Source organism: Dermochelys coriacea, chromosome 12 (genome assembly GCF_009764565.3).
Source record: "Dermochelys coriacea isolate rDerCor1 chromosome 12, rDerCor1.pri.v4, whole genome shotgun sequence".
NCBI classification, from domain to species: Eukaryota; Metazoa; Chordata; order Testudines; family Dermochelyidae; genus Dermochelys; species Dermochelys coriacea.
This window is the reverse complement of record NC_050079.1, coordinates 36,684,909-36,696,318: the sequence shown is the minus strand read 5'-3', so window position 1 is coordinate 36,696,318 and position 11,410 is coordinate 36,684,909. Positions and strand designations below refer to the sequence as shown.

The following is an 11,410-nucleotide window of genomic DNA, read 5'->3' as shown; positions in this document are numbered from 1 at the left end:
ACCCAAAGTCACCCAGGAAATCTGTGGCAAAGCCAGGAATCAAATCCAGCTCTCCTGCTTCCCAGGCCAGCTGCTCAAGCACAAGATCTTCCTTCCTCTCACATATTTCTGGCCCCTGTGAAGTAACAGCAATTTCACATTCAGCACTCAGCTGCAAAACTACCTTCACAGCAGCAAATGATAGAAGGTAGGGAAAGGGTCTGGGCTCGAATCCTTGGTGGGAGAAGAGTAGGCATGCTCTTACATGCCATAAAATTAAATTGCAATTACCCCCAGTGCAAATAAAGTGCACAGGGGATACAATGTATCAAGCTGCATGATTGCTTTACACAGCATTGTACTTATTTATGCATCTGATAAAAATACTAATTTCTGATCCTGATCCTGATGTTTTTACTCAGGTTTACTTCTTCACACAGCGCACAGTCAACCTGTGGGACTCATTATCAGGGAATGTTCTGAAGGCCAAAACAGAACTAGATACATTCATGGAGGATGGTTATTAGCCAAGACGGTAAGGGATGTCACCCCTTGCTCTGAGTGTCCCTAGCCTCTGATTGCCAGAATCTGGGACTGGACAACAGGGGATGGATCACTTGATGGTTGCCTGTTCTGTTCCTTCCCTCAGAAGCACCTGGTATTGGCCACCGTTAGAAGACAGAGTACTGGGCTAGATGGATCATTGGTCTGAGTCAGTACGTATGTTCTTCCAGTCAATGGGATTTAGTCCGAATTAAGGATTACAGGATGGGATCCTATGCTATAAAGGACATTTTGTTAATTGGGATACTTCCCTGTCATGGATCTATCCATCAGCCAAATTCTACTGTATATGCCGTTCTCAAAACCAGCAGAATTACTGAGCCTTCAAGCTCTGGGGCAGTGGAGTGTTGTTATAGAATTCTGCCCTATTCCAAATAAGGAGCCTTAGTGGAATGTTTGATTTAAATTAAGTATCCTCTTGTGAGTTTCTGGGTATGATATTCTTGGCTCTGCTTTCTTTTTTTGAAGTGTCCTCATTGGTGGGCAACTGTTACGTTATAATCCAGCAGTCTGCAGCTGGGGATTACAAGGTGTCTTTTAGCTCAGTTTTAATAAGAACAATATAAATGGTTGCATGGCCCAAATTCATGAACAATGGCGATATTCTTCCTGAAATTAAATGTACAAAGGGACATGCTGTGCCATAAATTTTAAAGTGGAAGCCAGTGGGGAATTGTGCTTAAAAACCGAGAACACAGTGTAGTCCAAAGAGTTATAGAAATATCTTGGTCTTTCTTTTAGATTGCGTGCTATATCTGGAAAAACACAGTAATCAAAAAGCCCCACAACCAATTACATTTTCATTTAAATCCAGTCCTTTATGAACAGAATAATGTAAAATCTTTACACTGAATTTCACTTCCCTATGCTATTCAAAGTAGCATTTTTTCTCTTTTAAATTTAATGAGATATTAAATTACAGTATTTATTATTATTTATAGAATTAAAATATTCAAAAAATGACTCAGGGAAGACAGCGTTTCAAGAATCTGAACATTCCTGTATCAAGTGGAATACAGGGTCATGGGAACAATGAAACCTAGGTTTATTTTAAAGGGTGGTGGTGGGAGAAGGCTTATGAATTTAGGTTCTAATCTGCTTGGGTTGGATGCTACTGATATACATCCACAGTCAGAACTGACTGTTACTATGCCAACCAGAAAGCAGAACAAATTAGGATGCTCCTTTCTGAACAGTTACAGATGTATTTTTTTCCAGGGGAAAGCACTGACACAGTTCCCCACTGCCACAAATTATGCAGTTGAGTTTCCTGCTTTTGGGGAAATCACAGGGGTCAGCATGCCCGCAGTGCAATGGATGATCCTCACACTGGGAAAACCACCTTGGTGATCATGATATCTCCCCTGTATCGCTGGGCAGGTACAAATGCAGTCTCTCTTTGCTATGGCAGTTGATTGCATACGCGTTTTCTCTGACAAATCTGTATAAATAAACATAAAAAAAGGTCAGGTCATTAGGAAACCTTTTCTGCTCAAAGTTCACCGGGCATTTTTGGACATGGATTAATATGAACATGTTTGGCTAAATGCAGAACAGTCCCAATAACCCTGGAGCCTGATGCTGTTTCTCTTGAAGTCCATGGTGAGACTCACCCTGATTTCAATACAAGCAATGAGGGCCATGGGCAATGGGATCCATCCAGGAAGACTGGTACACCAAAACTGAGTGCTGTTGAAGTCAATGGTTCCCCATCCAGACATAACAGACCGTCCACGTAAATCAGATGTTTGAGGATTTGGAGGCCAACTCTCCACTTTCAATTCATGCAAAACTCCCAATAACATTGATGGCTCATTTACTTGTCTTTGTAGGGAGTTCAGGATTGGGCCCTTGATGAGCTATTTACAACCTTTCTTTAATTCAGGGTAATTATGATACTCTAAATCTGGTGAAGCAGAATCTTTGGAAGGATAATTCCTCTGTGTGGACTGAAGTGCCTACAATTATCCCCTTCCCCCTTAGAAATAATTTACTGTATATCAGAGAAGAAGTATGGTCCCATGGGCAAGCCTAGGATTTTGGAGGTCTGTGTCCCAGGACCACCACAGACTTCCTGTGTGACTTTGAGCAAGTTAGTTAGCAGCTTAATGCCTCAGTTTACCACCTATAAAATGGGGCTGATAGTACTTTCCTATCTCACAATGGTGCTGTGAAGATAAATACATTAAAGATTATGGGACACTCAAAAGGGAGGCCATATAATTATCCAAGATAATATTAGATAGATAGATAGATAGATAGATAGATAGATAGATAGATAGATAATGAAATCTATCTAAGAAGCCATCAAAAAATAGTTGCTTAAAAGAGTTGGTCTTCTAACAAAGGCGAAACAGAACTGGACGTGATACATTTAGGAATATTTGGGGGTGGGCTCTTAAATTAGCAACTTGCCTAACAATTGAGGCCTCTTCTACTGGTTTTGTGCATCAGCTATTGTTTGATCCCATAAGACTGAAATCCCATTTGCTCAAAATCACTTTTCCAAGATCTCTTTTCTCACTGTCATACATATATTGCCAACTCGAGCTTTAGCACTAATGACCCAACCCACTCCCACTAAAGTCAGTGGAAAGTCTCTCTTTGGTTTCAATAGAAGTTGGATCAGGCCCTAAAAAGCCCTAATAAAAGGGAGTGTTCTAGTCTATACTACTATAATTCCTGCATTGCACATTTCACTGTAGTATCTGAGTATATAATAATTTTGCTTAAAAATTTGAATATAGTATAGAGAAAGATAGACAAAGTGGGTGAGGTAATATATTTTCCTGGGCCAACTTCTGTTGGTGAGAGATATAAGCTTTCAAGCTCTTCAAGCTCCAAAACTTGTCTCTCTCATCAACAGAAGTTGGTCCAATAAAAGATATCCCCAGCCACCTCCTCTCTCTAATCTCCTGCTACCCAGGAGTCTACAACACTGCTTACAAAAATAGTGAAAAATAAACCATTGTCTTATAAGAACTGTTAAAATTCAAGCATTTGATTTATAAGGGAAAATGTAAAAATCTTTCTTGATGTGTTTTAGAAGAAGAAAACCAAGGAATGCTTCTAAAAGCCTGGATTCCAAATCCCTTTTGTATTTTTGTCCTGCTCTCCGCAATTCTTGCAAGTGCCTTTTATTGCAAATTTCTCCAGCCTCAGAAAAGACAAATTAAGGACAGCTTAAAGAAAACTTGCAAATTCCTTGAAAATGAAAGCTGAAAAATAGGGGCAGATGCATTTCTTTGCTTTATTTTCTGTCCTGGAGATGAAACCAATACAGTAAGGTAATTGCTTGTAATGCTTTGGTTTGAAGAATTATTAATCAAATAATTATTATCATAGGCAGTACTGTACAGAATACAAGTAAAGACAACTCTAGAATCTCTATATCATTTGGTTAGAGAAAAACTAAATTCCAAAAAGCAAACAAACAAAAAACCAAAACAGAGCTATGTTGCTTCATTTTGCTGAAATTGTATGTTCGATCTGGTTTGTTATGAAACAAGTTTCTATTTGCTAGTAAACTCTCTACGGTTGTATAACGTTTTGCACAGGAAACAATAAAACAACGGAGGCTCCTCAAGGTAGTCAAAGTTGAAACTAACTAACTTGCTTTGAGTCAGGCACATTTGGATCTTCATTTGCTGCTATGAACCGATTCTCTGTGTGTATATTTGGGTCATGTCCCCATACCCATTTTCAGATGTCGCTACCTCTGCTGGGTTCGTTTCTGATCCTGCAAAGCCGTATGCGTATGCTTAGAGTTAAGGCAAGTATGTGCATATATTTTTGCAGGGAAAATGTAGTCACTGCAACAGCTAAGCTTAGTTTTTCATTGCCTGTGCAAAGCTTGTTTCTTCTTTGCAATAAACTCTTGCCTCCCATTTCTGGCACCTACTGACACACGTTCGTAGGACAGTCCCCCCCGAAAACTAATATACAACGTTCGTGTTTGACATTTGATAAATTTTTGATACTACGACAGCTCTGCCAGGATAAGTCCACAAGGTGTCAGCACCGACATTTTTACCATTAAATGCACTGAGCGTTTGCAGAGAAAAATATTTACAGTCTCCTGTGTATCCCCTAGAGGGCGCCAAAACCCACAAAGTGAGCAAACTAGACTCTCAGTTCAGGTGATGTTTGAGGAGAGCTTCACTTGGCTACCAGAGCAACTGGTTCTGTTGTTGCCTTTGTAGAAAAACAATGGGACAAATCTCCTGCCTGATTATCCCAGTCTTTTCAACCGGGTCTTTGCAATTTTCTTGTTTCTCAAAAACATTCTCCAAGATTGCAAGGACATTTCAAGGGGGGGGGGGGGGGAAATCTGGTAGTGGAAAGGTTCAGAGTATTGTTTTATAGTGTCCACCAAGGGTAAATAAAAAATGTAAAGACAAAACCTCTAGGCAGGTAAAAGCTGTTGTTCAAATAACTCAAACAAACATTGCTCCGGGGAGTCCTGAAGGGGAAACCAAAAAGAGCCGGAGCATTCCAAGGAAAAGAGAATTTCTTGTCCACCTTTGCGTTCTTGGTTGAAAGGATCTCTCTAGCTCTCTCTCATTTGGGGCTGAAACTAGTTTTTCTTGTAGCTGTTCAGATCCTTTGGACTTAGACTCCACAGATTTTCCAAATGCCTGATGCGGGGGCACAGGGCGTCTTTTCGATTTCTTTAGAAACTTACGCTCCGTAAAGTTTTGAGAGTGGTGAACTGATGGGAGGTAAGGTTTAGTAACCAGGCTATTTGTTGAGACAAATTTAAACTTTTAGGAAATAATAGGTTAAAGAGCTATAACCCGCCAGTGTTTCTTTGGGAAGAATTGGACGTTTACAACTTTTTAAAATTGTATATGATTTTTTTTAAAAAGTCCCCATATGCTTATTGTGTGCTTTAAAACAATTAGGGCTGATCAGAAGTGTTGTTGTACAGAAAGCTGAAGTTTAAAAATGGGAAGTCGTTTTAAAACCTGTTAAATAAACCGCGTTTCTCCGTTAATACATTTAAATGAGACACCAGCAACGCTAACCTAATTTGTTTTTTTATGCTCTTGTGAAAATCACCCTGGCATTTATTCTACCTAAAGAAATCGATGCGTGTCATTTGAATTTATTGCCATCAAAACGAAGGTGAAAGTTTCCAAGACATCAACTGCATTTTACAATCAATTTCCATTACAAGTTTTTGGTGGATTTTCAAGTGTTGGGTAAAAAAACTTTCCCCTTTGTATTAAGACATTCACAGATAGCTTTTGTGATTCTCAGGTAGGACCATTAGCCCTGCAATACTTACCCCATTTGGATCCCTGATAGTTATGTACTGAGTGCATTTGTTAAGATAAATAAGAAGACCTCTCTCTCTCTCTCTCACACATACACACACACACGAAATTCGCTTTTTGTTAAATGTGTCCGTCTGAAGCTTTACCGATTCCCGAAGACCGGGTTTTGCTCTGCACAAATTGTTAGATGATCTTTTCAAAAGTCGCATGAAGTAAATTGTAGACGGAGGGCCTTATTTCAGTAGGTAGCGGACACAACTATTTGTAGCTATTTTATTCCGTTTTAATTTAAATTCACCTTTCAGAAATTTGGATCCAAAGGGAGGTGGTTTTGTTCTTTGCTTTTTATTTTACTTGGGGGCGGGAGGAGAGGTCATTTCTTTCTTCATCTGGCTGCGTTGGAGAGAAACTTTATCCACGATCAATGCAGTGCACTTCGCAGAAGCTTTGCAAATACAGGACTTTGCACTCCCCAAGCATGCGTCCCTAATTAACCGAATCTGATTGCCTGTAATGAAATCATTAGGGAAAGCAGGAGGGGTGAGTTTCACAAACCCAAGAAAACTCATCTCGATGTGGGTCTTTTTCTCCTGGGTCTTTTTTTTTAAATTTATTTTTATTTGCTCAATTTTTTTGAAAGTGTGCGAGGAAGCTGCAAACTTGCTACCCTCCAAATATCCCAGTGCCGGCTATTTGATCTGATAGCGTACGCTATGAAACGTGATGTGTGCCATCCCCTAGCTTTCAGTGCTAATGCTTTTATAGGTAGCTAAGCTACAAAAAGCGTGTGAGAAAGAACCCAAGAAAATGATCAGCCCCTTCTGAATAGCAGGAGGGTGATTTGATTTTAAACTAAAATGTATTTTAAATGGGAAGCTCTGTGTTTATACAGCATTCCAGGTTTCCTCCGTTAAAAACCTGGAGGAATAATACAGCACTCGGGGAAGTGTTTTCAGTGATCGCTGATCATTGCGATCTGCTCTTCATAAAACTGGCCTGGTTTACTGCTTAAAACCCCATTCCGTTCATACATTACATTTCACATCCTTTACAGTTCTACTGCGAGCAAACAAAAGTCACTAATGAGCCGCGTTGGATGCTCGTTACCTTCCAACGCCTTCAAAAAGATACAGCCCCTGTGCGTCTACCTTGGTCCCAGCACCGCTGCTCTGCCGCAGCCTCTCTCTCTCTCTCTCTCTCTCTCTCTCTCTGCCCATTGATTGGACAAAGCCACCCCAAAGTGCGCGGCGATTGGCTCAAAGTCGGGGGCAGAGGCGTGGCCGGCGAGGAGTAAAAACTCGCCTTCAGCAAGAAAAGTTTTGAAACTTTCCCAAACCCTATAAGGGGAGTTAGCATTTGCGGGGCTCGCCGGTGGCTCTGCGCGCACACACGCACACACACACACACACACACACACTGGACTCTCACACGCTCATCCACAGCCCTAGAGTTTATTTTGGTTCCGAGTTCGCAAGAAGGGTTGGTGGTTTCCCTCCCAGAAGAATTTGTTGTTGTTGTTGTTGTTGTTGTTGTTGCAAGAATTATCTTTTTTCCCCCTCAAGACTTTTCTTTGCCTGCGAGAATTATTCCCTGCTTCTGCCTCCCTTTTAGCAGCAGCTTTTACCACCTCTGAAAAAAAACCCAACAACCCAGAGAGATCACTAGCTATCCGCACTGCGCGCTCCGCCTGGCGACTCCGAAGGATGCTGCTGATTTACTGCTGCTAAGGACCCTTTTGGATTTGGGCAGCTTGTGTTTGAGACTCTCCCTCTCTCTCGCCCCTTCCTCCCTCGCCCTTCTCCTCTGCAGAGGAATCCCCTTGGGGTGAGCCCCTCTCCCCCAAACCCCTACCCTCTTCGCCCCCCTCCCCCGGACCCCGGTGATTTCGTCGCGTCGCCTTGCGATTTGGGGGAGCCCCATCCATGATGCAGGCTCGCTACTCTGTCTCCGACCCCAACGCCTTGGGAGTGGTGCCTTACTTGAGCGAGCAGAACTACTACCGGACCGCGGGGACTTACAGCAACATGGCCAGCCCCATGAGCGTCTATTCGGGCCACCCTGACCAGTACGCCGCCGGCATGGGCCGCTCCTATGGGCCTTACCATCACCACCAGCCGGCAGCCCCCAAGGACCTGGTGAAGCCTCCCTACAGCTACATCGCTCTCATCACCATGGCCATCCAGAACGCCCCGGACAAGAAGATCACCCTGAATGGGATTTACCAGTTCATCATGGACCGGTTCCCCTTCTACCGGGAGAACAAGCAGGGCTGGCAGAACAGCATCCGCCACAACCTCTCCCTCAACGAGTGCTTCGTCAAGGTGCCCCGGGACGACAAGAAGCCCGGCAAGGGCAGCTACTGGACCCTGGACCCGGACTCCTACAACATGTTCGAGAACGGCAGCTTCCTGCGCCGCCGCCGGCGCTTCAAGAAGAAAGACGTGCCCAAGGAGAAGGAGGAGAGGCAGGCCAAGGAGCCGCCCAAGGCGCCGGGCATCTCCAGCCCGGACATCTCCAAGGAGGCCTCCGAGAAGAAGGTGGTCATCAAGAGCGAGGCCTCCTCGCCAGACCTGCCGGTCATCACCAAGGTGGAGACGCTGAGCCCGGGCAGCGGCAGCCCCAGGAGCGTGGCTTCCACCCCGTCAGTGTCCACCGAGAGCTCCCTGCCGGAGCACCACCCGGCCGGCAACGGGCTGTCGGGCTTCAGCGTGGAGAACATCATGACCCTGCGGACTTCTCCCCCGGGGGAGCTGAGCCCCGGGAGCGCCGCCTCCGGCCGGACAGGGGCAGGGCTGGTGGCTTCGCTGCCGCTGGGCTACCCCCAGGCGCAACCCTCCATCTACAGCCAGGCGTGCAGCCAGAGTGTGGACACGAGCGGGAGCTACCACTGCAGCATGCGGGCCATGAGCCTCTACACCGGGGACAGGTCGGGCCACATGTGCGTCCCCACCGCGCTGGAAGAAGCCATCTCGGAGCATCCCAACGGCACCTCTTCGCCCCTGGCCACCATGAACCTGGCCTCCAACCAGGAAAGCGCGCTGACCCCCAGCCACCCGCATCCCAGCGGCGGGCCCGGGCAGCCGGCAGCCTCCTGGTACCTCAACCACAGCACCGAGCTCAACCACCTCTCCGGGCACACGTTTGGCTCCCAGCAGCAGACTTTCCCGACCGTCCGGGACATGTTCAACTCTCACCGGCTGGGGATTGAGAGCTCGACCCTCAACGAGCATCAGGTGAGCGGCAACACAAGCTGTCAGATCCCCTATAGATCCACGCCCTCCATATACCGCCACGCCACCCCCTATTCCTATGACTGCACTAAGTATTGATTAGCATTGACTCTCCTGGGTAGGCCAATTAAGCAAACACTTAAGACTGCACAAGGAAATACTTTTACAACCTCTAAGCGGACCTGGGAACCAAAGAGTTTATAGACCCTTAATCCTCTTCCATCGTCTTTAAATTCCAAACAAGTAAATTCTACTTGAAAAGGGATATCTTTAAAATATAGAGAGAGCTATCTAAACAAAGTGGCAAAGTTATATGCTAAAGTATAGGAGGTCTCCGAAAATAAGTTATGGACCAATATCACAGCGACCATTATGCGATTAAAAAGAAAATTATATATATTATATATATAAATATATGTCCTGGGTATTTTAAGTTCTCTTATTGTGCTGTAAAATGTGTGGATTTCTAATCAGGCTAATTTTCAGAGCCATTAATATAATATTTAAAGTTGAGTTCACTGGATTATTTTTTTTTATGTTGCCCAACAATTCCTGGCAGCCCAATTAATTACAAGTGATTTCTTCTTCCTTCCTTTTTTTTTGTACAATTATGCAAGAGAATTTCTTTCTCTTTAGTTCTTTTTACAAGACGAGGAAATAATTTATTTTTGTTGGTGGATTTTTGGGAAAAAAAGACAAGGTATCTGATTCGTTTTTTTTATTTACGACAGTGTGATGTTTTGTATAATAGTCTCCACTCTGACCATTCCTGAGAACTATTTGTTTTTATTCTACTTCACGCTTGTTTGTCTTATGTGGTCTTAATCGTTGTACTTACCTTAAAATAAATCCATGTTGTTTTCTTCTGCTCAAAGTCTGGCGCATGTGTGTGTGTGTGTGAATGTGTGTGTGTGTTTGCAGGTTTTCCTGATCCCATTTTTCAGGCAGAAAACGTGGAACACGTTGATGTTAAAACCAAATAGATTTCCTAGAGACTAAAGGTTTATTACTCTTCTTTCTGATTATTTATTTAACAAAGGCTCAGTTCACGTGACGAAATAGCATAGTTGAAATGAAACCATGTAGGCATTCCTGGGTTGTTTAAAGGGGCTTCCCAGGATCTGAAGATTTGCAGAACACTTTGCAAACCCAGGACAATTGGCCGGCTTGAAACTTGAGTGAGATTCTCCAATCCGCAAATTATGTGAATGAAAGAATCCTCATCAGGATAGGTTCTGATTAATCACTCTTATTTTAATCTTTTTCTTGACAGTTTTATTTACCTACTGAGATGTAGGCCTTATGAGGTGCTTTGAATGTAGTCAGTTACCTCTCAGTTCAGCAGCAATATACTACAGGCGGTTGCCCCGATAAAACAACAGTATATAGGAAAAATAAATTTATAACATCCTGTGAGGATAATAAAAAATAACATTTGATCTGGATCTCATTAGGAAGTCCTACTAACTATCCCAGCAAGTTCATATGAGGATGGTTTTGCAGCACTGTCTGAACGCATTCTCTTTTTTATTCGTTTCTTGTACAAAAGATCTGTCTTCATCTGACTTCATCTTCTGCTTCCCATACCCTATCTGAGCTCTCATTATAAATGCCTGGGGCTGACAGTGGACATGTGAAAACTACCAGCCTTCTCTTCCTTCAGATCTCTTCTAAACAACTTTAACATGCTTCAGAAATGCAGTGGCTCGTTGTTGCTTAGTAATAGTAATAATAATAATAATAATTAATAATAAAAAAATACCATCACAGGATTGTCTAGCACGTTGGTCACGAATAAAGCAGCCTTTAGATAAAAATGGCCTTAGGAGCCCTTTTCAAACACAGCTTGTTTCTACCAAATTAATTTTAATGGTAATAACATAAGTACCCAACGAATGTAGGTGCTAGCTGCAAAGATTGTCAATAAATACAGATGCTAACATATGGAATCACAGACTATAAATGCAGCACAATAAAACCGGCTGAGGAGGCAAATCTCCTCCCATAAAAAACAAATAAAAAAACACTAATCACCTATTAGGACGAAAAGGTGAATAGCTGGACGGAGAAGATACACCGTAGTTCGTGGCAGACATATTACCTGGGCTGATTTTGATCTGGCAAATACCAGATGCTGCCGAATTTTGGCAGCGTGCATTGAAACGCTTGGTTGAAATGAAACATGGCCCATCAGATTAATTGGTGCTGTATTTCAGCAGCCTTCCTACAAAACCCGAGCTGCTCTTGCCAAATTCTCCAGTTTTTTTGTCTATTCATAAAAGAGCAAGGCGGGGAGAAAGGAGGAAAAAAAGAGGAGAGAATACACTCTCCTTCCCCGCCGACCTCCCCAAATCCTCG

At 43.3% G+C, this 11,410-nt stretch overlaps 1 protein-coding gene and 1 pseudogene across 1 annotated transcript in view; one reads left to right on the top strand and one right to left on the bottom strand.

Moving 5' to 3' along the window:
- Positions 1 to 1,759: 1,759 nt before the first annotated feature.
- LOC119841501 lies at positions 1,760 to 1,913 on the bottom strand (annotated as a pseudogene).
- Positions 1,914 to 7,138: 5,225 nt separating this feature from the next.
- The window catches only part of FOXC2 (forkhead box C2), a 70,662-nt gene continuing 66,390 nt past the window's right edge, over positions 7,139 to 11,410 (top strand). Inside the window, exon 1 of the mRNA XM_038368366.2 lies at positions 7,139 to 9,055. Within this exon, the coding sequence (XP_038224294.2) occupies positions 7,745 to 9,055 (1,311 nt within the window). The 5' untranslated portion in view covers positions 7,139 to 7,744. The remainder of the gene's footprint in view (positions 9,056 to 11,410) is intronic.